Source organism: Lynx canadensis, chromosome E1 (assembly GCF_007474595.2).
Source record: "Lynx canadensis isolate LIC74 chromosome E1, mLynCan4.pri.v2, whole genome shotgun sequence".
In the NCBI taxonomy this organism is placed as follows: Eukaryota; Metazoa; Chordata; class Mammalia; order Carnivora; family Felidae; genus Lynx; species Lynx canadensis.
Window position 1 is genome coordinate 35720478 of NC_044316.2, and position 23595 is coordinate 35744072.

Here is a 23595-nt window from a genome sequence, read left to right on the forward strand (position 1 = left end):
TTTTTCAAATAAACCCACGTTTATTTATGCGGGTATGCGGTTCGGCTACCTACGCGTGTGCTACGAAATTCACAAGGTACAACCGAGAATACGCTGGTGGGTAAGTCTCCGTGCCTCCCCTGCCTTCAGGCCTCCCAGCTCTCCTCCCAGGAGGTAACCGCCCTTACTAGCTTCTTACATGTCCTTCCAGAAGTCATCCTCTCTTAGGAATTTTTCAGAAAGTCGTGTCTGTCAAGACGTGGTGGACGGACGACCTGCGTCACAATCGCCAGAGGGTCTGCTCCCCAGGTCCAAACATTAAAGTCAGAAAATAACTGCTCTGAGGACCGTGACGGCTACCGTCCTGTGGTTGGAGAGATCGTTCCATATGTTCCTCCTGTTTCTAGACGAGGAGGCTGAGGCCAGACCCGCTCCAATAACGCCGGATCTAGACCCAGGGTTTCTATCACTTTCCGCTCCATTGATGTTCTCAAGACGGCGTGTCTGTATGTGTGTCCTTAGAAGGAAATCCCCTTTTGAAACGAAACCATCCCTGGAAACATAGGTGTAAAATAAATAAAAGCAAAGCCCCTCCCCTCCTGCAGCATGGGAGGGGGGGCAGAGGGAATTCACTGAAACCCCCCCCCCCCCGCCTTTTGGCAGCCCCAGTGGCTGCCTCCTTGGAACCCAGGGGTTGAAAGACCACAGTCTCAACTCATCTTCGGGGGGCGGGGGGTGGGGGACATCCTAGTGGCGACAGGAATTTAGCATCCCGATGGTCAAGTTCAAGGTGGGAGAAGGCGTTCCAGCTCAACTCTCCCAACGGGGGCCCCGGATACCCCCAGTGCTTGGTAAACTCCAGCCGCGCCCCCCCCATCCCTCAAGTCCATGGGAAGCCTGCTGTGCACAGAAGTCTGCTTGGAGCCCTTGTGTCCCCTTTGAACATCCGCGTCCTGATCAGTTCGAGCGTATTTATGGAGACCTCTGAGGTGCCCGGCACAAGAAGCTCCAAGCAGTTTAACGCTAGTCCCGCCCACCCGTGCTCTCGGTATAGCTGGAGAGAAGAGACACAGAAGAAGCGGTAAGGACATAAGGCAGGCGTGTGCTGGGTGAAGGGTCAAGGCAGGTGGGCGGGCAGGTAGACCATCCTTGGATGCCAGGGAGCGGGACAGGGCGGGGATGGAGAGACAGAAGGAAGAGCGGATCAGGGAAGGAATTCAGGAGGCACTGCCTTCCAAGGAGGCGCGGCCACGCTCCCTGGAGATTCGACATGAGGTCAGAGTCTTAGGAGCAGCAAATCAGGCCCTGAATGCCTAACCCAGCTTCATTAAACCCACTGGCTTGAGGGGCTTGAGTTAGAGTTTAGGAAAATCTTTACAGCACTAAACGTCCCTCCTTCAAACCTAGAGACCCCCCCCCCTCTCTCCCCAGAGGGAGAATACCTTCTCCCTAGGGAATACCTCCTTCCACCTGCCTCACTCACCTCCAAGCCCACACTGGTTTCCCGCTACTGGAAGGCTCTTCTCCAGATATCCGCACAGCTGAATCCCTCACTGGGCCCCACACCTCATCAGTAAGGCTTCCAACTGCCCTTGATTAAGTATCACCCCTCCCTCCCGCTCAGTACCCTTCCCTGCTCTACGTTGCCCATAACACCTACCATCATCTGGCACTCAATATGTTTACTTGTTGGCTGCCTCTCCCATCAGATGTGAGCTACAACAGTCCCAGATACGCAGTAGGTAACCAGCAAGCAAACGTTGAATGAATGAGTGCATGAACGGTCTGTCTTAGTGAATCTCCAGAGAATCCTCCCTAGGATAGAGCGGGTGCTCTTGTTGGCCAAGAGCTTGGGTTTCGCGGACGGCGGCGGGAGGCAGCTACATCCCGGTGGGATTTCACCGTGTCGTGAGCAGTGGTAACCAGCTCGATCACGCATCCCACCAGGAGGTACAGGTGCCACGTTGAACCAGCTCCTCACGTGGACGGTGAGGCTCCCTGCGGGGGAGGGGAAGACCGGCCCTGGAAAGGCTGGGGATGAGCGAGTGCAAGGCGTGGTTCCCTGCTCCCTGCACGCTGCCTGGTCACCCCAGACAACAGAGAGAGAGAGAGAGAGAGAGAGGAGGCAGTCAGGCAGGAGGGGAGTGATGGTGAGGCTGCCTGACGGGTGTCGCCTCCTTTCCTGGGACTCAATGCCCTTAACCTGCCCTTGGCTCCCCTGATGAGTCAGCAAGTTCCGGTCTCTGAGGTTCATTGCAGCACTTCCCCCCCCCTCCCCCGGGGTGGGCCAGAGGATCTTGAACAACATTAAGTAACACACCTAGGAGGGCAGGAGGCTCAGAGAGCCAGCGGCACAAGAGTCATCCTGTCCAAACCTATGTCTCTGTACCAAGACCCACCCCCCACCCCAGCCCAGGAAACAGCTGGTGTGGAGGACTTGGGGATGGGGCGGGGGGTGGTCCTCAGTTTCAGCTGAAAATCAGCACCTTAGGTACAGCAGTTGAAGAAATACAGTTTCAAGGCAGCAAATCCTCACCAAAAAAAAAAAAAAAAAAAAAAAAGAATGTAGATGTGTTTTGCTTTAACTTACAGCAAAACTGAATATCTACCAAGTATGATCAAAGGGATGCTTCCTCATTTTATTTTATTTTTTTAATTAAAAAAAATTTTTTTTAACATTTATTTATTTTTGGAGAGACTGAGAGAGACAGAGCACGAGCAGGGGAGGGGCAGAGAAAGAGGGAGAGACAGAATCCAAAGCAGGCTCCAGGCTCCGAGCTGTCAGCACAGAGCCCGACGCGGGGCTCGAACCCACGGAGTGTGAGATCATGACCTGAGACGAAGTCGGACGCTCAACCGACCGAGCCACCCAGGCGCCCCTGAAATGTGGCACTTTCTAATTTACAATCTGCCTTCAAAGAAACGAGTACTCTCATATATATATATATTCCCATTAGAGTCTCAGAAGACCCTGTGGGTTACCTATGATGATCCCCATTTTACAGAGGAGGAAACAGAGGCCTACAGTGGGCACGGCACAGAGTCCAGCCAAGCCTCCCGCCTTGAAGCTCTTCCCAGCGCACCACACTGTCCCCGTGATCCCTACAGCTCTGGGAGGCTGGTCCAGAGCAAGAGGCCGTGACGCACGTCATAGGTGAGAAAACCGACTCCGGGAGGCGAAGGTTTCGAACAGATCCCCTGGCTCAGAAGCCTGGTCTTTGAAGTCAGACAAACCTGGGCTCACACACCTTAGTTTTTCACTCCCTAGCTCCACTTGGCACATACTGGGCCTCAGTGGGCCTCAGTGTCCTCATCTATAAAATGGGGCCAATGATACCTACGTCACAGGGAGCCGGGAGGGGGAACTGACACACATTATTGCTTAGAGCGGTTCCTGGCCCATAGCGGCTCTGAGGATGCCCGCCGTTCTCGTTAATTTCGCCGTATCTCACACTTGGGTGAAATATCCACGGAGGGATGTGACGGTGAGTCTCTTCCAGGGGCAGGCAAGCGGGCGCCTCCCCGCCTCCCCGCCTCCCCCCTCCCCTCACCACCCTCACTATTCCAGAAGGTCACCCCAGGCTGGTTCTCTCCCAACCCCCAGGAGCCTCCGCGCCACCGCCTGGCTCCACCTCGCGGCCACCGGGCCCGTGGCCACCCCACCTCTGCCTGCGGCAGGGCCCGGAGCCTGGACACGGCTGGCAGGACGCCAGCTCCCTTGGGAGGATGCCCCACCACTCCCTCTGGGCCCCTCTATTCTGGGAGCTGTAATTTAGACGGCCTTCCCCGCCCCATTTGCTATATCTATGGCAGCAGTCACTGTGCCCGCGGGCCCTGCCCACCCCCTACGACGCTGCCTTTTCATAAACAGCTCCCAGGCTGCCCTGTTATCTTGGGTTCCTTGCCTCTGGGGAGGAGGCCCTGCCACCCTGAAGATACAAATAACCCCTCAATCCTGGGGGAAGCTGGCCTGATGTGGCCAGAGGTGGGATGGAAGCCTCACCCACGGGAGCCCAATATAGCAGATCTCAGAACCTGACCCTGAAGTCGGCCGAGGCGGGGTAGGGGGAACAGGAAACAGAAGAGCCTGCCATCATCCTCCCGACACTCTGAGAACTGGGCTGGCCTGGGCTGTGGTCTCCCCAAAGGCCGCCCTGCTCAGCCACAGGGCCATGAAAAGAAGGAGGGGCAGCCAGTAACAGCAACACAAGTGATCTTTCTAAAACACAGATGTGATTGTGTCAGCCCCTCGCTCCAAACCTGCAGCGGTTCCCCATGGCCCTTAGGGAAGAAGCTCACAAGACCCTCCGTCTTCTGCCCTTTCTACCACCTCTCGGACCTCAGGACCTTTGCACGAGCTCTCCCCCTGGCCAGACACAGTTTTCCTCTTTATCCAACTCCTATGCATCCTGCAGGTCTTGGCTTAGAAAGCACTTCTCATGGAATCTTCCCCTGACATCACCACACATATACACGCCTCTGGTCCTCCCCCTTGAACTGGGTTGGATGTCCCTCCCATGTTCACCAGAATCACTAGGCCCCTGCTGATGCGCCTTGTCTGTCTCCCTAGCAGACTGTAAGCACTCCCAGGGCAGGAACTCTGTCTTGCTTATATTGTTCCTCCAGAACCAAGGCCAGTCCTGGTTCATGAAAAATTTGTTGAAAGAATGCATGAGTAAGTAAATGAACAATTCCTCTGTCCCCTGGGATGAGTGGGTCTCTTGGAGAAAGACTTGCTACTTTGTGCCCTTGATTGTCCCAGGAAACCCCGTCTTCAGGCTCTGTCCCTTCGCCCTCTGTGTGTAACTTCAGGCTTCCTGCACTGATCTGTCCATCCTGATCTGGAAAATACGGTGGCTATGGCCATGGGCCTGCTTGTGGGGAGCCCTGAGGGATTCTGAGGACGCAGAAAGGACATGGCAGGCATCCCTGGGGTGAGGAGGAGGAGGGCACAGAAAGAGGGAGTCCTCAGGCCATGGGTCACTTACAAGCAACATCTGTCACTGAGAAGGAGGGCGAGTGTGCATATCAAATGGGCGGTTTGGGGCACTTTCTGCTATGACACGGAGACGCTTTGTATTTTGCTTGTTTCAAAAAAGGAAAATGGCCAAGAATAACCTACAACTATGGCGGTAGGATTGGAGTTAGATTTTTCTACCAGTCAGCCCCATAAATTAGTGGAGGGCCTCTGAAATTTGAGTATCTGTGTGTCCAAATCGCATTTCCTCTGTCATTTCTCTTGTCCTGCGGTCGGTCTCGCTTGGATTTGCCCCAGGTCACCCGCCCTGCCTGGAGGCCGGGAAGATCTGCCTGTGCGGCCACTTCCATGTCCTGAGAACCTGAGACCCACTCCCAGGACCACAGCCATGGAGCCAAGGTCAAGGGAGAGAAGAAGAGAGCAGTGGGGGCTCAGCAGGCCACCTCCCCACTCCTGGAGGCCGCAGGATGAGATGGCCCAAGACAGGCCTGGTGAGGACAATCAATCCAGTGGCAAAATATACAAAGTTTGTGCCCTGGGCGGGTCACGTGATCCAGACATGCTCCCACCCCAGGGCCTTTGCACGTGCTGTTCGTGCTGCCTGGTTCTCTTTTCCCCTCAGATTTCTATAGCGCTCACTCTCTCAGGTCTTTGCTGAACTGACCCCTTCTCCGTCAGACTTTCCTTAGGCACCCTATTTAAATCCAAGCCCCCCCCCCCCCCGCCACCATTTCCCTGTTTTATTTTTTTCCATAGCACTTCCTGCTATCTGACATACTGGGTTCTTTCCCTCTCTCCCCCTGCCCTTCCTTCCTTCCTTCCACGGCCTGCCTCCTTTAATAGAACGTGAGAACCATAGCAATTGTGTTTACAGGTGTATTTCTGGTTCTCTATTGCTGAGTCACGGATCACCCCAAAAAGTCAGCAGCTGAAAACCAGCGTTTAGCTCTCCAAGTGCCCGCGAGCCAAGAGCCCTGACGAGATGGCAGAGTCACCTCGAAGCCTGACTGGGGCTGGAAGGGCTGCGCCCAAACTCACTCATGTGGTTGTCGCCGGGTCTGCCCTGGCTGCTGGCCCGAGGCTGAATTCAGTTCCTCGCCTTGGGAGCGTCCCCGGTGGGGAAGCCTGGCGGCCGAGCGAGCGATCCAGAAAGAGGGGAGAGCAAGAGAGTGAGAGAGAGCGCCTAAGATGAAGCATCGTCGGTCCTGACCCGCACCGGCTGAGCCGGGCCTTGGCTCCTGCCCGGCGCCACTGGTCACTCAGACCGACTCTGGTACAGCGTGGGAGGCGCGGGCATGACGGTGTGGACACCAGGGTGTGGGCTCAGCCCCGAAGGATCATAAACACCTGCCGCTCTCCTCGGCGCCCCCACCCCCACCCCTACCTCTCCCCTGACGTGTGACCTTGGGCAAGTTCCTAGACGCGGAGGCCTGCCACGGGGATGTAAAAAGATGAGGCGCTAGGCATCACAGTGTCTGACACACAGACGCCCTCAGTATATGTCACCATCGTGGGCAGCTGTTGCTAATACAGGAGGGAAAAACCAAAGTATCTTCCTGGAGGCAGGAGCCGTTTTAGAGCTGGGGGTGGCGCGCGCGCGCGCGCGTGTGTGTGTGTGTGTGTGTGTGTGTGTGTTTCTATACGGTTCTCTTCCCAGAGCACTGGCTGAGAGCAGCTGTCCCAGGTCGGCAGCGCCTTGGGTGAGTCATGCGGGCCAGACAGCGAGCGGGTTTATCACTTGGACCAGACGTGGTCATGTGTTGGGGCCTTCGTCACCCAAACAGGCGGGACGGACTGACGAGCACAGGGGCTGCTGTCCTTTTATACCGAGTTAGCCGGTGATTCTTAAACGTTTTGCAGAGCGGGGAGGGAAGGATGGCTGGAGTCGTGGAAGCTTTTTGAAAGTTTACGTGAAAAATGGACAGTTATACGTAAACACACAAAAATTACCTATAATAAGCTCAGGCCAATCACAGATGGACCCCAGATTCCCAAGGCCAGCACTGGACTATGGCCTTCTCGAAGACAGCGGTCGACTGGAGTACGTGTCTCCCGAACCGATGAATGAATGCACACCTACGTGAACGAATAAAAAACCCCAGAAAGAGTCAAATAATGGCCCGAAGGCCAGAATCTTGGAATCTTTGCTGGCTGGCAACGCATCCTCTCCCCTTGTACACTTGGCCTCGGCAAAGCTGGCTGGGTTCAAAAGACCTGCATTCGGGTGTTGCCTTCGCCACCTTGGACTCACCTAACCTCTCCCGGATCCACATTTTCCACATCAGGAGAATAATGTGAATAGCGGAGAGTGTGTTGTAAGTTACAAAGCTTGCTGGTAAAACAAGGGGCTCTCGTTTTGGCTGGACCTGATTCTGGACGGTGCCTCTTCTCCAGCACAGATCTGCCTTGAGGGTGGACAGATTCCTTCCTGGAGCCCTTAGCTGTTGGTCCTTCCTTTTGTGAGCACATCTCCCGCCCCTCCCAGTCAGACGACCCAGCCTTGGGTCATTCCAGGCCTGGATTGGGAATCCTGCAGTCATTCAGGCCACAAATATATTTTTTTGAGCAGCTACTCCAGATCAAGGCGTGCACGGGGTGCTCCCCAGCACCTAACCACCATGGGAGCAAACCCATTATGGTGCCTGTCCCCGTGGAGCTGACAGTCTGATGGAAGCAGATATTAATTAACCAGCCAGGAGAGGCCCAGGGTGCTGTGGAGGTGTGTGATCAGAGGTCCTTATCTCCGGGGGAGAGGGAGGGTGTCTGGGGAGGACCAGTTTCCTTTTAGAAGCGACAGATGAGGGGCGCCTGGGTGGCTCAGTCGGTTAAGCGTCCGACTTCAGCTCAGGTCACGATCTCGCCATCCGTGAGTTTGAGCCCCACGTCGGGCTCTGGGCTGATGGCTCAGAGCCTGGAGCCTGCTTCCGATTCTGTGTCTCCCTCTCCCTCTGCCTCTCCCCCGTTCATGCTCTGTCTCTGTCTCAAAAATAAATAAACGTTAAAAAAAATTAAAAAAAAAAGTGACAGATGAGCTGAGCCCTGGAACTCAGTGGGAGGCCATCGATGGGCTAGGAAGTCCTCTGGAAAGAGGCTACAGCAAGTGCAAAGGGCCTGCGGAAGCGCATTTGTAAGTCCAAAAGAAGGTTATTACACAGAGGGAGGGGGACAAGGATGCAAGAAGTAACCAAGGACGTGAAGCAGGCAGAGGCGAAATCACCTTGTTCACTTTAATGTGACATTTGCAAAAATGAAGGAATTGGAGTGGCGTATTTCAAGTCTCCGATAGCCGTTACCCCAAGGGAAGGTGTCTTAGAGGCCAAATGAGAGGAAGTGCCCTAGCAGGTGGGATTTGAGTCAGACTGCAAGGACTTCCTGGCCCAGAGGGGACCCTGGGGGGTTACTCTCTCACTCCACCTGCTGTGTGTGTGTCCCAGGTAGCAGAATGGGTGTTTGCACTTTCACTGTCTCCTGATGCCCTATCCTCGCTGCTTACTGAGCGGGGGACAGCGAACAGCCCTGTAGGGGTGAGTCTGTTGTGGGAGAGGGACTGCCTGGCGTGGGGAGAAGGTTGCTCTGGAGTGTCTCCAGGCTGCTTGGGGAGGGGGACGTGGGGAAAGACAGGAGGGGAAGCCAGCAGCCACAGCAAGGGCAGGAGTTGGGGTGGGACAGGGAAGGACAGTGGTCAGAAGGGGGCACCCCTGGGGGAACTGAGCCCTGGATTATGAGTCTCCTCCTTCTCCCGGAGGCACCTCAGGTCCCAGCTGCTTCACCTGCTGAAGTCCGCGACAGAAGCGCCCTGGTGGTCACAGGTAGAACAGATCTGTCCTCCGCCACTCTTTCAGGAAGGCCTGTTGGCTGGTCTCCGTCTCCTCTCTCGACTGTAAGCTCCTTGAGGGCAGGGTCCATGTCTCCTCAGTGTCTGATCTCCCAGTGCCTGGTACAGTTAATACTCGCGGGATGAATGCAAACACCCACGGGGAGCGCCTGGGTGGCTCAGTCGGTTGAGCATTGGACTCGATTTCAGTTTAGGTCGTGATCTCACTGTTCATGAGACGGAGCCCCGTTCTCACTCTCTCTCTGCCCTGCCCTCCGCTCTCTAAACAAACAAACAAATTAATTAATTAACTAACTTAAAAAAAAAAAAAAAAAAGGAACCCTGCAGCTGACTGCCTGAGCTCAAATCCTGCTTTCGCCACTGCCTAGCTCTGTGACCTTCGACAAATTACATACCACTCTGTGCCTCATTTGTCTCCGTCTGTAAAATGGCCGGGCTAACAGGTCCTAGGTTGATGCGAGCAGGAAGAGAGCTGAGGCTTCTAGAACACCGCTTGGCGCACAGCGAGCGCTCCATCAATGCTAGTGATTGCTGGCTAGGAAGAAGACAAGAGACCTGAAAGAGGATGTATTCGGCTCTGGTCCCTAAGCCCCCCCACCCCCACCCCAGCACAACGCCTTAGACCCAAGGGACCCACAACAGAACTCGCAGAACTGCCTGAAGGGGGCGCTCCCGGGGGCCTCTTGCGCTAAGCCCACCTGCGTCCGGCGCCAGGTCACTGAAGGCCCTCCGCCTTCTACGGAGAAGTGCAGACCTGAACATCTGGGCTGACCACCACTTGCCACACAGCGTCCTTGGGCAAGGCGCTTTCTTAATGTCCCCAAGCTTCTGCTTTTTCACTTGTATTACGGAGAATATTAAAAACCCATCTTGCCAGGGTTGTTGTGGGGATTGATTATGTGCCCAGCACAAAATCCTCCTTCCCGCAGGTGGAGTGTAGGATCGGCCCCTCCCTCTAGCCCTGGCCCCTCCCCCCACCAGGTCTATTGCGGAGCTGGAGTCCCTGGTCCTGGATTCCTGGCCTCTCTGGCTGTGACACCAAAACCTGAGGCAAGAGTCACGCCCTCTTCAGCTCCCTGGAAGAGATCTATCGCAAGTCAGACACAAGAGTTTGAAAGACACAAGAGTTTGAATTAAGGGGGAAAAAAAAAAGAGCCACACCCTCTTTGTGAAGGCCACCTGGAAAGCCCAGTACCTGGCCACCTGAATCAGGGTTCACCAGAGTCCCCTGTCCCCACAAGCTCTCTCTGCCAGATGGACCGACCGGAGAGTTCTAAGGTGAATCCCACGGGAGGAGGCTTGTCCAATCGCCCAACTGTGTTCATTGGCACAACGAGGGGGGAAAGTTTAAGAGAGGCAGGATTGTGTCCGGAAAAGTTCCGTGTAGGGGGACCTGGGAGTTTCTAGATGTATTCCACAAAGGCGCCTTGCACGTGGCTCCTGTGAGTTTTGGTGCTCCCGTGGCTGGCAGGCAGAGGTGGGCAGCAAGAACTCGCTTAGGCAGCACCAGAAAAGTTACCCGCCCACCCCACCCCCAGCCCCAGCCCCAGCCCCAGCAGTGAATCTGGAAATAGCTGAGAGGGCTGTTAATTACATCAGAATCAGGGTTTGAATCCGGTACCTCCTTGGGGCATGTGACCCTGGGCAAGCCATTTGACCTCTCTGAGTGTCAATTTCCCCGTTGTGAAATGGGGATGCTACTGGAGTGACTTGGTAGCCAGGAGATTCAACAATGGAGCAGACACAAACGAGGCACTAGGTAGAGACAATAATACAAATGTGGTCTCCGCCTTCCTGTTGCTTACAGGCCAGAAGGTGTGGGGTAATGGTTGAGACAACCAGGCTGGAAGACCACCTCCAGCGATCCCCGGCTGGGTCAGCTCCACTCTTCCTGCCTTGATCTCCCTACAGCGAAAAGAGCGGTTTCACAGAGTGGTGAGGATCACAGGAACTGACACATGGAAACATACTGACGGCATTAACCACAAGTTCTGGAAGCACACAAGTCAGTTTCAGGAGGAGCTTCAGGGGGCGCCTGGGTGGCTCAGTCATTTGAGCGCCTGACATCAGCGCAGGTCATGATCTCATGGTTCGTGAGTTCGAGCCCCGCATCAGGCTGTCTGCTGTCCGCACAGAGCCTGCTTCCCGTCATTCTCTGTCTCCCTCTCTCTCTCTCTGCCCCCCCCCCACCACGCTTTCTCTCACTCTCTCAAAAATAAACAAACGTTAAAAAAAAAACAAAAACAAAAAAACAAAAAACAAAAAAGAAGGAGCTCCAGAAGGAGGTCCAGGAGAGGCTGGACTTGCCCAGCAAATGGGGCAGGAGTGTACTTGAGGACGGAGGTCCCCAGGAAAGATCAGGTGTGCCGGAGTGCTGGAATAAAGGGTGGGCAGTGAGGACAGAGGCATGAGCAGCAAGCCAGGGACAGAGTTGGGACACTAGAAGTCACTGTCGAGGGTTTTAAGCAGCTGTAAAGCATTCGTTCTCCTTTGTGTATGTGGAAACATGGCACACATCTGTCCGTTTCTTTCATGTACCCCCAGCCCTCCCCCACACCCCAACACAGGGTAATTCCTTGCTGACCCGCATTCCCTCTCTGGTTTCCAGCGCCATCCATCGGATGCCACATCACACAGGGCCTTTGCATCTGCTGGCTCTCTTGGAGGAGTGGAGCAGGGGCAGGGTGGGGGTTGGGGGGGGGGGCGGTTAGACCCAGGCAGCGCCTAATCTCTGCATCCACACATTTCCTTTGTGACCCCATGAGCCAGGTGTGCCTGGGTCTGAACCGGGGCAAATAATTTCCCCTGTTGTGAATATTCAACCGTAAGTGCAGCGACCTAGTACAGCGTCTGGTTCAGAGCACGTTCTCAGTATATACAAGTTTCAGCTCTCTGCTCTCAAAACAGAATCTTCTCTTCAACCATCCGGCTGCAGGGCAGTCGGGGGTAGGGGAGCAGGGGAGCGTGGCTAGGCACGGACTCTCGAAAGCGGGTTTTTTTTATTTACAACATCACTTGCAAAGGGCAAACAGTTGGGTCCTTAAATCAGGGTTTATGGGGTAGGGGGAGTGGGAGAGTCTCTCTCCCGGCCATCCCCTGTAACCTGTAACGGGGGAAGGGTCCCAAGAGGCGAGGTGCTGGGACTCCGCGCGCGGAGGACAGAGCGACGCGCACGTGGGAGAGGAACTGCTTTCCCTGGGCTGGGTCAAGCCGTACCTACCGCCAGGCTTCGGAGAGAAGAAGGGAACGAGGGCTGGGCGTGGGGGTGCATTTCTGCAAAGCTCAGGGCTCAGCGCCCTGGAGGCACAGCCCTGACACTTCTGGGTGTACGGGCGGGGCTTCACGTAGAGCCCCGCAGCCGCTCCAGCGAGGGTGTCCCCCACCCACGCTCCTCGGGAGGGACGCGCCCCGTCCCGCCTCCCCTGCCCTCTCCCCGCCCTGCGCGCAATCCCACCTTCGCTCCGGCTCCTGGAGCCTCCAGGGCAGCCGGGAGGCGTGGCCCGCGAGCGGCCCGCCCCTTTGATGTGCGCCGGCACGGCTGTGATTGGACAGTCGCTTGTGACGTGAGGGGACTGCGGTGGGCCCGGGTGCTGCGGCAGCCGCAGCGCCAGCCGCGGCTCGGGCTCCGGCTCCCGGGCATTTAAAGGGGACGCGGCGGCAGCCCGTGGTGGGGGGGGGGGGGGGGGGGGGCAGGTGGGGGGGACGGCCCAGACGCACATCATCCACGGCCCCTCGGGACTGGAGGGACTCGTGAGCCGGAGCCCAGAAATCCGGGGGTGGACAAGACACCGCGTCCCCTCCAATTCCCGTAAGCACCCCTTAGCCCATCCTGCGCCCAGATACCTCAGCTAGCCCCTCTCCCCCACTCTTTGCACTCCAAACTAAGCCGGGACAGACCTCTGCCGCCGCCGCTCCCCGCGTGAGTCCTGCGCTCCCGGAGGTACAGAGGAGGGCTGGGGTCCCAGTGCGGGGTGGGGGCTGTGTGGAGTTTGAGGGCGCTCCTTCACGCGTGTCAGTGGGGGGAGCCCCTGGAGCGGAGAAATGAGTCCTCCTTCTTTCTGCTACCCCGGGAACCTCGTGTCCGGGTAGCCCTCTGTCCCCTACTCGGGCAAAGCGAAGGAATCTGTGCCCCCCCTTGCTCCCCGCCACCCACGAGCCCCCCTGGGCTCCCCGAGCTGCGCACCCCCCCCCGCCCCGCATTGGAGCGAAGCACCCGCCAGCTGGGGGTGTGCCAGAGTGCCTGCTTTCCAGCCACCTCTAAAAATATCTCTCCCCCCACTCCACCGGCAGCTGCCACCTCCCTGTCCACTGAGGATCCCCTTCCAGCTTGTCCACCCAGGCAGGGTGAGCCCAGAGGAGGCTCCTGGTCTCAGCTTCTGCACCGACACCGGGGCTACAGGTCATCACGCCAGCTAGTCAGAACAGTAAGCTCACAGCTCAAGGGGGTCTCCGGGGCGATAGGGGACGCTCTCTGGCTGCCGCTGTCCCAAGAGCCACCAGGGACTCCTAAGTTCTAATCCTGAACCTGACGCTGTGCGACCTCCAGGATGTTAGCTTGACCTCTCTGGGCCTCGGGTTTTTTCCTATTTGCTGCTGGTGGTAGCGAGAAGGAAGAGACCATGGTGACGTTGGGAATACTGCCTGGGAAAGGGAGAAAACCTCAGCTTAGTTGTGACATCCAATTCCTAGTGATCGATACCAGAAGGTTCGGTCTTGGGCAGGGGGCTTGTCACTATGATATCTCCAGGGTCCTCCCTCCCCACCCCCATCTCTCTTCGGCACGTTTCCTGGGGGAAACTGTCCCGAAAGCCTGTCCTGTGAGCTCCACCCGTTCATTAAGAGGGGACTTTCAAACTTAGGGCCCATGCCAAAGAGGGGCCTGTTTCCCTGCCCCATCTGCCACCCCATTCCCACAAATGTCATCTATAAGCATTTGTGGTAAAAGGCAGGAGGGAGCAAGGAGGAATCCGGTGATCTGATACGGAATCGGGTAGGCAGGCGCCGCTTTTCGAGGGGACTAGAATATGGACCCCCTGCCACCCTTAACGAAACCCCCTCTCTCCTCTCTCTGCTCTAGCCATCTGGAGAAGCTCAGAGACCCCGTCTCCCTTTTCTCTGAGGGACTCTTTTTGGTGACCACAGAAGAATTTGGTCACTTAGGACAAAGCCGCCAGAGGTGAGTACGCTTTTTGAACGTCATGAGAATGAGATCCCAGGAGGGCCTGGGACCCTCTGCTTGCTGTGGGGGTAAGGGCAGGGGGTGGCTGCCTGGCCCTGCTCAGCTTCTGGGGGAAGAAACCCAGGATGCCTGGCTTTCTGCTCTGGGGACGAAAAGAAACGAAGGCAGTTCACCAAAGAGTAAATATTCAACTCATTTTCCCTGAATAGATGAAAAACATGTAACTGTATCGTTTGCTCTGATGCATAAGTTTTGTATACAACTGAAAATCGGTAGAATATTCTACCAAATTTTTTTTTTTGAAGAAAGTGAAACAAGGGGCAACCGACACAAGGAGACCCTTTTCTATGGGATGAAAGTCGCTCTCTGCTTGAGCAGCCTGTGTTCTCTTTGTATCTTTGTATTTCCCGCTCACTTGTCTCCCCGTGCCCGGCGCGGCATGTGTCTGTGTCTGACCCTGCTTGTTTCTACCACGGGAGGGGTATCCCTTGACCTTTCTCCTCCAATGAACTAGGCCTGGGGACAGACACAGGATATCAGGCAGGCTTCTGGAAGGTTGGAACTCCCTCCAGATAGGGCCTGGGGACAGCCCTCCCATCCTCCAAAACATGCCATTCCAACGTCCCCATGCCTCCCTCCCCTTCCCCCCCCATCTTCTTGATCCCTCCCCCCCAACCGCCTCCCTTTTTTGCCCCCTGCCCCATTCGGCTTCGGCTGCCTTTCCCAATTCCTAGATTAAAAGTTCTTAAGGGAAAGGCTGAGACCCACATCCATCCCTGTCAAAAGGGCTCAGTGCACCTACGGTTCGGGAGTTGGGGGGGGTGGGATTGGGGTGGCTCGAGGTGACACGGCCTGTCCCTCTGACCTGTGTGCTGTTGCTGGGATGTCCCAGTCTCTGTCTTGGGGGCAAGAGGTTCTCCCTGATGTTCTGGGATGATCTGGGGTGAGTGTCACCTTGACAAAGTCAGGGGTTTCCAGTGTCATCCGCTGTCACCACCAGAGGGCAGCAACCAGCCAGACACTTGTTCCTTTGCGCGGCTAGTCGTGGGTTCTCAATAATTTTCCAGATCCGGCCCAGCTTCTTCTAGTCGCTCATTCAACCCCAGGGGCAGAGCGGAGGGATGGGGCATGGGGAGGCAGTGGGAGTTGTAGGTGACATCCTCTGTAGCCGAGTTGGTGAAACCCCCACAAAGCTAAACCCTGTCCCCAGAGCCACACAGCAAAGCCCCGCAGAAATTCCAAACTGACTCCTGGCCGATTGCCAAGCTCTGAAAGCACCAGGGAGGCCAGTCTCTGATCACCTGTGATGCCCAGGGGTCCTGTTGCCCCCACACCCGGCCACCTGTGGTACAATGAGCCTGGTCACCTGCCCCTCCCCCTTTAAGGGCAGAGAGCACGCAAGGCTGTGGCCAGCAGTTCGTGAACCAGGCTCCCCATGGAAACAGCACAGCCTGGGGCACGTTCACCTCAGACGCCAAGTTCTGGTTTCGCGGTCTGTCTTTGCCACTTATAGGGAGTGACCTTTAAGTCGGTTCACCTCTCTCTGGGTCTCCGATAATGTCACCTTTAACCTCTCGAATGTTGCCGGGGGGGGGGGGGGGGGTTGTGAAGACGATGCCTCGCAAGGGCTTGGCCGCCTGGGAGAACTGTGTCTATTTGAGGGGTTTTTACGGAGCCCCTGGGGGTGGTTCATCCTCAGCAGAGGAGACGGAAGCAGGCCGGCATTCGTGGTGGAAACAAAGCTAGCTGCGGGCACCCTCCAACAGACCTTGTGTGGTTGTCAGGAGCTCTGGACGACGGCTGGAGGCCCCACAGAGTCCCTGCAGGCGGTGCCCAGGGTGATGTACCAACGATGAGTGGGTGTTTTCCAGTTGCTGGCCTCCGATGCCTGTCTAGGGTAAGTGGGTCCCTCTGGGGATTTCTCAGGATGAGGCCTCAGCCCCCTTCCCCTGCTGCGGTGGAAGGAGCCCTATCCAGCCCCTTTTTGGCCTATCCTCGTCTCTCCTGGGCCTCCACTAATCCCTGGAAATTTCCATCCCAGGTGTGGGGGCCTGAGGCTTTATTTACATGTTCAACTCCAGGGATCCTGGGCCCCTGAGACTCCCAGATGGATGTCAGTGAGACCAGAGGGTGACCCTAGGGACGAGTTCAAAGGGACAGTTCTATTAGGGAGGCAGAGAGCTAGGTTCACATCCCAGCTCCGAAACTGAGAGCTTGGACTTCTGTTCCACAAGGCGGGCCGGGCCAGAAGCATCACAGGAATATCAGAGAGCGAGTTAGGAAGAAACCAGAAGGAAGAGTGGGCCCGTCTGGACTAACTGGGGTGGGAGGCCAGGCGGGAGAAAGGCAGCGTGGCGGATATTCTGAAGCTGCACGCGATTTGCTCTCTGCCACCCGGTCATGTACCGCGGCGGGCCGGCAAGGTGGCAGGGACAGGCCTCTGAGGGCTTCTGCAGTCTCCATCTGCTTGCCTTTCTTTGTGCCTCACACATGCCCTGTTGTCCCCTATCCTCTCCCATGTCCTCTGGAGGTGGGGGACGCTGGCCCGAGGCCCCCCACTTCCCGGAGCCCCCATCCCCACTCTGTCTCTCTGTCCGGTCCGCCTCTAGGCTCCCCTGGCACGACCTCCCCCTAGCCTTCTCCTTCCCTGCCAGGCGCCCGCCCCCTTCCCCCTCCCCTCTGCCTTTTCAGCCACGCTGCTCTCTTTCCTCTCCCTCACCTGTCTCCCAGGTATGTCGCAGCCTGGCTCGGGAAGCTCCTACCTCCCCAGGCCCCACTGCTTCTCTTGGTGCCCACTTCCTTCGGACTCTGGCAGAAACCCCACCCGCTGATGTGTTCCTCCCAGGGAATTGGCAAGTGATTAGTGACGATGAGCTGTCAGCACAGGGCCCTAGAAACTCCCTGGAGAAGCAGTGTCCCATCCTTGGACCCCCGCTAGCCACAGCGCCCAGAGAGCCGTCCTGGGTCACCTCGCCGGCCTGGTTATTCCAAGAGCTAAACTCCAGTTCTCTGGCAGCCCTTAGCTCCCATCGAGGCTCAAGGACCTGGCATTCGCAATCCACATGCCTTGGATGATACCAACAGCGTTCCCTGGCGCCTGACTCCTTATTGTCCACAGTCCCATCGAGGGGGCACGGCCCAAAAAGGGAAGGAGGAGGCTGCTTCAGTGGGATGAGTGCCCAGCCTCCCTTGCTTGTGTTTGTCAGGGAAGAAGGGTGAGGAGAGGACTCCACACCAACAACCGGGGTCCCTGGGAGCCTCCAGAACGGCCTCGTCCAGAAACCTCCCCAAAGGAATGACCCGTTGGAAGCTGCTCTTCCCCTCTTTTAAGCTGACCCCGTTAAGTCTCAGTGGCCCCAGATGAGAGTAGCAGAGACAGGTGCCAAGGACGCCCTCCTGGGGTCCGGAGGAGGATGGTCTTCTGAGGCCAGACGCCCCGCACAGTTCGCAGAGAGGTGCCGACGGGGTGGGCAGGGAAGGCTGGGGAGAGGGCGGCGGCGTTGGGGACTCCGCCCAGCTTAACCAGCCTTGGGTCCTTCTCAGGTCTTGGATGTGCCAGCGCCTCTGGCCGTGGCCCGCTAACCAGCCTCTCCCCGGCCGGCTCGCGCCGCGCCCCCTCTCGCTTGCTCCCTCCTCCTCCTCCTCCTGCTCCTCTCCCCCCTGCTCCCAGGACGGCAGGATGGCGGCGCAGGGCGCGCCGCGCTTCCTCCTGACTTTCGACTTCGACGAGACGATCGTGGACGAAAACAGCGACGACTCGATCGTGCGCGCCGCGCCGGGCCAGCGGCTGCCCGAGAGCCTGCGAGCCACCTACCGCGAGGGCTTCTACAACGAGTACATGCAGCGCGTCTTCCAGTACCTGGGCGAGCAGGGCGTGCGGCCGCGGGACCTGCGCGCCATCTACGAGGCCCTGCCCCTGTCGCCCGGCATGAGCGACCTGCTGCAGTTTGTGGCCAAGCAGGGCTCCTGCTTCGAGGTCATTCTCATCTCGGATGCCAACACCTTCGGCGTGGAGAGCGCGCTGCGCGCCGCCGGCCACCACGGCCTGTTCCGCCGCATCCTCAGCAACCCATCGGGGCCCGACGCGCGGGGGCTGCTGGCGCTGCGGCCCTTCCACACGCACAGCTGCGCGCGCTGCCCCGCCAACATGTGCAAGCACAAGGTGCTCAGCGACTACCTGCGCGAGCGGGCCCACGACGGCGTGCACTTCGAGCGCCTCTTCTACGTGGGCGACGGCGCCAACGACTTCTGCCCCATGGGGCTGCTGGCGGGCGGCGACGTGGCCTTCCCGCGCCGCGGCTACCCCATGCACCGCCTGATCCAAGAGGCGCAGAAGGCCGAGCCCAGCGCCTTCCGCGCCGGCGTGGTGCCCTGGGAGACGGCCACCGACGTGCGCCTCCACCTCCAACAGGTGCTGAAGACGTGCTGAGGACCGCGGCCTGCAGGGGGCGCCCGGGCGGAGAAGGGGGCGGGGTGGGGGCGGGGAGATCGGGAAGTACAAAACCTAGTTTGCCTACTCCCTTTTCCCTTTCGCTTTGGTACGTCCCTCCGGGAATTTCGGGAACTCCGGGCTCGTCCACCTGGGGGGCTGGGGGAGAGAGTTCGGAGCCGTCCCTATCTATGCAGTTAACCCCGCTCGGCCGCCCCCGCCCCGACCCAGTTCCAGTTCCACTGCAATGTTAAATTCTGGAGTCTGGCCCCCACCGGGGTGGTGCGCATGCCTGGAAGGCAGCAGTGTTTTCCAAAAAGACCTCGCCCTCCGAACGGAGAGGCAGGGGTTCCCTGGCGGGGTGGGGGAAAGGAACATCTCCCACAGCTTTCACTGCTGCCTTGGGCCGCGAAACCTTCCCTCTCCCCCAGTCTTCTGTCAAGGGGACCCCGGTCCCGAAATCCTCCCGGCCGCGCCGCAGTCCCGGCGGGGAGAGAGGAAGCCCTCTGCCGAGGGCCTCAGGCCTAGATCTCGCTTCACCTATTGCGTCCCCACACTACACCCTTTTTCCTTTTTGCCCCCCTTCCCGCGCCCGCCCTGCCAGCCTCCCCAAAGGGGGAAGAAAAAAAAAAAAAAAAAAGCCAGAGGGAACAGTCGCCTCCTGGTGGTGGAACGAGGTAGCGCACCGTCCGGCTCGGGTCCTTCCAGCCAGGGACCTCGCCGCGCGCGACGGTGTCTCCTCCTCTCACCCCAGCCTCGTCTATGCAGCAAAAGACCAGGGACTTTACCAAAGTCGCCCCGCGGGCTGAGCCCTCTGCGCCCCCCTCCTCCCGTATGGAACAGAAAGCCATGATGTTTTCAAGCAGAGCCAGCGAAAGCCAAGCCCTTCCTCCCTCTTTGGTGTTCTACCGCTATAAAGGAGGTGACGGGCAAAGAGCTGACTGAGGTCTCTCGCGCCGGTGTCCGGAGGGTGAGGGTGAGGCGACCCCTGCTCCCAGAGAGCCCCACGTCAGCGGGGGAATTGGTCCCCACTCTGGGAAGAGCGCCCGGCTCGGGCAGCCCAACCCGAACAGTAACACAGCGAGCAACGGTCCAAAAAAGGAGATTCAGTCAATGCAGAGGGGGCACCAGGGGGCTGGCGTAGGGGCCACCTCACGAGGACGGAAGAGACGGGGACAGACTGCTGCCAGCGGCAGCAGGGGGGGGGGGGCTCAATAATGAGCAGGAGCCTTTAACTCCCTCCTCTCTGGCCCCCCAGCCCTGCGGGGCAATCACCAGGAGGTCATCAGAGTTTTATTCAAAGTTGGCACTCGATGCTGCATGGAGGGGTGGGTCTTCTGTGGACAAGATCACCAAAGTCCTTGGCTTCCGGTTCTTTCCTGTCTGCGGCAGGCCTTCGGATACATCCCTTCTCTCCCCAGGACCCCTTCCCACCACCGAAAGGAGGGGGAAGGGGCGGGCACAGCTCACAGGTGGGCAGGCCGGGTCCCGCCTTGACTCTGGAGCTGACTTTGCACTGGAGCTCAAGAGGCTCGCAGCGCAGTGCTCCGGGCAGGAGCTCAGAAAGCCCCAGAGTGTCAGCAGCTGGGCTCCACGTAGTTCCCTGGGAAGAATCCAGTCCCCTCCGAGCTGACGCCCTCACACCAGCCATCGGAGTAGCGGCGTGTGATGCAGATGACGGTGCCCTTAGAGAAGGAGAGTTCGTTGTCCTTCTGGCGGGTGTATGGGTACAGCGTCACCACTGCAGGGCGGGAGGAGAGGGTGCCGTGAGACGCGCCTCTTGCCTTACCGTGGGGGGTGCAGGGGCCCCTGGACGGGATTCCAGGCAACGTCTAGGGGAGGCGGCTGCAGGGAGTGGGATGGGGGGGGAGTGTCTTCTCCAAAACTCTTGGGACCCCTCCCCAGCCCGATTAATATTCAGTGCCGGGCCAGCTGCCTATCTGTCCAGCTTGGTTCACCACTCCTGGGTGAACGTTCGGTCAGCTCAGAAAATAGGGTCTGTGTGTGTGTGTGTGTGTGTGTGTGTGTGTGTAGCAGGCTCACACCCTTGAAGATTCTAGAGTATTAGGGGTGGGGGGATCCCCAGTCTCGGGAGTCAGGTACCTTTCTCCAGGTATGCAGCAGGGACCCAGCTAGGCTCCTCTGGCCCGAAGCCTGGTGGGGGCAGATGTGGCAATCCCAGCTCATGGACGTCCAGGGGTGGAGGAGGGGGCAGGTCCAGGGGCAGCTCTGGTGCTGGGAGGGGAAAGCAGAGAGCCTGCAAATATGCACCGGGAACCCCCTCCACTGGCCCCAGAAAACTTCACTGTTGGCAAGCAAGGCTCCAGGATCTACCCATTTGAGGTCATCTTTCTCCAGCCTTCCACCACCACGGTCCCCCCGCCGGGTCTCTAGAATGCAGTAGGCGCTCAGCAAACACAAAAATACTGAGCAGTGTGCGGCCGTCAGGCTCTGCCACTGAGCTGGGTGACCCTGGGGCAAGCGACTTAACTTAACCTGTCAGCCCCGACTGCATCTGCTAAGTCAGAGTGTGAACACCCTCGTAGGGCTGTTAAGGTCAAGCGAGAAAATGGAGGGGAAGCTTGAACATAGAGCCCGGTAGAAAGCAGGCGCTGAGTTGAGGCGAGCCAATTCCATGCAAGGGGATAGGGGTGGGGTGGGGTGGGGTGTTAGGAGGTGAGAAGAGACCCCCCCCCCACCCCGCCCGCGACAGTGGAGCCAGGAGAGGGCGGGGCTCCTTACCCAGCAGGGGCAGGGACACTTCCTCCAGCGGAGGGGGCGGCAGGAAGACTTCGGTGGTGGCCGGTGGAGGAGGTGGAGCCACGGGGTTCGGGAGAGGTGGGGGTGGGGGTGCTGCCTGCCCCTTGGTCGCGGACACCCCACCCACACCTTCGGCGCTGCTGAAGTCCAGAGAAAGCGGAGCTCGGCTAGGTTGGGGGACACCTCCCCTAACAGCATCCCCCAGCTGGCCCCGCCCCTCCAGTCGTTAGCCCCGGGGCCTGTGATGAGAGTCCTCTGGACCCTAGTAGTCCCCCTGACAACCGGTAGGGGGCCCCCTCAACCCCCTCACTTGGACTTGTGGGGCTCACCCTGCAGAGGCCAGGGAAGAGGCAGACGAGGCGGTGGAGAGCTTGCCGTCGGGCACCACCGGGAGCTGCACCGGCTCCGGGATCCGCGGTGGCCTCCTGGCGGCGGAGGGGAGGGGTGCCGTCAGGGGAGCCGGGAAGGCTTCCGGGGCGAGCGGGGGTCGGGTGCGGGGAGGAGGAGGGGGCAGCTGGCGGAGGAGGAAGTTTGAGGATGGCGAGGCCTCACCCCAGGGTGGCGGAGGCGGGCGTCGCAGGCGCCTTGATGCTCTTTCGAGAGAGGGTCCCCGTCCGCGACAGCTGCGTGCTCAGATCCTGCGGGGGGGGGGGGGGGGAAGCAGGGGACAGGGCTGACGTCTATGGGAACCCCTCCCCAGTACCCTCCCTGGTCCCGGAAAGGAAATGAGGGAGAGGCACCGAGAACTGGGAGGGAGAGCGCCTTCACAGCAAGTTCCCACTTCCACTTCCCAGCCCCCTCTCCCACCCCCCCCCACCCCCGCCCCCCACGCCCCGCTCGCTGTTGCCTGGGCCCCAGGCCTCTAGTCCGGGCCGCAGGCCCGACGGAAGCCTGAGCAGACGCGGTCTGACGGCCACTTCCTCCAACCAGCTTAGCATCCGCACCTCGCACCTCGCTCCCCAAAGCATCTCCGTGGCCAGCTTGGTGGTCTCTAATTCTGATAGATCCTAACCCGGCAGGCGCGCGCGGGGCTCAGGAGGTGGGGTGGGGGCGGAGGGGACCATCACACTTAGCAATATCCCACCCGTCATTTGGATGGGCCTGCAGAGCTGGCTTTGGGCGGCTCAGGACAGAGAGGGGCAGGGCGTTTAAAGTGCACACAGGCCAAGGGCGAGCCCACACGTTACTGGTGGGGTGTCGCCAAGTCCGCGGGAACGCTGAGAGGGGAACGCTGCCCTCTGCTGTACTCCGAGAGGCACGAGACAAAAAGGACCCGAGCTGAGGCGCAAAGGAAGAATCGAAGCTGGACAATGAGGAGAACTCACTGGTGGGGAGGCCTGGTGGCTGGAGGAGGGAGTGCCGTCTCCCCTTTTGGGGGAGACGGGCCGTTAAGGGTGTTAAGAGGTCCTTTAGATCCAGGGGAGCCTTAAGCTAGCCTGGCATGTTGACGAAATGGACCGTGTGTGTTCTCCCCCCTCTCAGGAGATGAGCCGAGCAGAAAATGTCAGTGGCCGGGCTCCCCTGGCTTCACAGGTCCCCTCTGAGTGGCCGCATGCATCCCCGCCCCTTCCCACCCCCACGGCAGCCCCCTGGGTGAGTGCTCGGCGGTGACCTCAAACCTCCAGACAGAGGAAGTTGCTGTTCTCTGTGTGTGGCTGGGGAACGATTCTCATGCACGCCCCTGACATCCTCCCTTCCCCTCTTCCCCTTCACACCCACCCAGCCCCCACGGAAGGGGGTTGCTCAGACCCCACCCTCAGCAGACCATCTGGGGACAGGGTTAAAGGCCCGCCATGGAGGGAGGGGCCGGGAAGGAGGGGGGGGAGCTCGGAGAGTAGGGGTCCAGCTAAGGTGATGGCTTCAGAGAGTGAGGGGAAAAAAGGGCTGCGGGTTGGGACAAGAACATGGTCGTGGAAGAGAACTGGGGGCCCGGGGAGAAGGGAGACACGGAACAGGAGAGGGTGGGTTGTGGGGAAGAGGAGGGGCCCTCTCTCTACCTTGATCCCATGGCCAATGTCATCCAGGCAGCCAAAGTTGAGAGGTCTCCGGTAGTAGGGCGTGAGGGGAGGGAGGCTGTCGGGGGCGATGACTTTCTGGCCAGGGGGCAGCCGCTGGACAGTGGCTAACGTGCCGATCTCCCTTCGGGCCACCTTCTCCATATGCATACTCACCATCTGCCACGACAGGGGTTGAGGTGACAGAGGGGGGAGGTGGCCTCTGCCCCAGTGCCCTTCCTCTTAAGGGAGGAGGAGGATAGAGACTTGGGGTGGGGGTGGGGACCACGCGAGGCCGAGAGATCCAGAGAAAGAGTACGTTTTCTCCCCCCAGGCCACGCGGCATTTGGGAAAAGGGTTGCCAGGGGAGGAAGGAGCCACTTTGGAGAGACTTCCTGCTGGAAGAGCATGAGGGTTATTATTAGCTGGAGCAGGATCCAG

General features: G+C 58.7%; 2 protein-coding genes and 2 long non-coding RNA genes across 15 annotated transcripts in view; 2 read left to right on the forward strand and 2 right to left on the reverse strand.

Annotated features, from left to right (window-relative positions):
• Positions 1 to 7825, reverse strand: LOC115501500. Of its 2 annotated transcripts, none has more exons than XR_003964805.1 (2): positions 6908 to 7825; positions 1 to 532 (listed from the first exon to the last, which is right to left on the reverse strand). It is a non-coding gene; the product is annotated as an uncharacterized LOC115501500 (long non-coding RNA). The 2 variants fall into 2 exon arrangements; XR_003964806.1 differs by having other exon boundaries at positions 5996 to 7825.
• On the forward strand, positions 1806 to 19334 carry LOC115501501. The gene is made up of 4 exons (XR_003964807.1): positions 1806 to 1816; positions 6793 to 6795; positions 8776 to 8779; positions 18468 to 19334. It is a non-coding gene; the product is annotated as an uncharacterized LOC115501501 (long non-coding RNA).
• Positions 12454 to 19334, forward strand: PHOSPHO1 (phosphoethanolamine/phosphocholine phosphatase 1). Of its 10 annotated transcripts, none has more exons than XM_030296585.1 (6): positions 12455 to 12732; positions 13083 to 13216; positions 13870 to 13968; positions 15756 to 15868; positions 16702 to 16823; positions 17515 to 19334. In XM_030296585.1, the coding sequence occupies exons 4-6, from the start codon at positions 15824 to 15826 to the stop codon at positions 18398 to 18400; spliced, it is 1053 nt and encodes a 350-aa protein (XP_030152445.1). In that variant the 5' UTR covers positions 12455 to 12732; positions 13083 to 13216; positions 13870 to 13968; positions 15756 to 15823; the 3' UTR covers positions 18401 to 19334. The 10 variants fall into 10 exon arrangements, with proteins under 10 accessions (XP_030152450.1, XP_030152445.1, XP_030152446.1 ...); XM_030296586.1 differs by having other exon boundaries at positions 12455 to 12711; XM_030296587.1 differs by having other exon boundaries at positions 12455 to 12600.
• The window catches only part of ABI3 (ABI family member 3), a 10352-nt gene continuing 5728 nt past the window's right edge, over positions 18972 to 23595 (reverse strand). The window contains exons 3-8 of one of the 2 annotated variants that reach the window (XM_030296583.1): positions 23158 to 23334; positions 21713 to 21798; positions 21490 to 21585; positions 21143 to 21297; positions 20504 to 20635; positions 18972 to 20141 (exon numbers count right to left, since the gene is read on the reverse strand). In XM_030296583.1, coding sequence (XP_030152443.1) covers positions 19978 to 20141; positions 20504 to 20635; positions 21143 to 21297; positions 21490 to 21585; positions 21713 to 21798; positions 23158 to 23334 — 810 coding nt within the window. In that variant the 3' untranslated portion in view covers positions 18972 to 19977. Of the gene's footprint in view, positions 20142 to 20503; positions 20636 to 21142; positions 21301 to 21489; positions 21586 to 21712; positions 21799 to 23157; positions 23335 to 23595 lie in introns of both variants that reach the window. The other variant, XM_030296582.1, reaches the window with a different exon arrangement.

What these genes read in the sequence shown, in the direction of transcription:
- PHOSPHO1 (XM_030296590.1), top strand. Translation starts at nt 15,824, where the DNA reads ATGAGTGGGTGTTTTCCAGTTGCTGGCCTCCGATGCCTGTCTAGG. An exon ending in GCCTCCGATGCCTGTCTAGG is followed by an intron (nt 15,869 to 16,701) that starts GTAAGTGGGTCC and finishes CCTGTCTCCCAG; the next exon opens with GTATGTCGCAGCCTGGCTCG. An exon ending in GTGTTCCTCCCAGGGAATTG is followed by an intron (nt 16,824 to 17,514) that starts GCAAGTGATTAG and finishes GGTCCTTCTCAG; the next exon opens with GTCTTGGATGTGCCAGCGCC.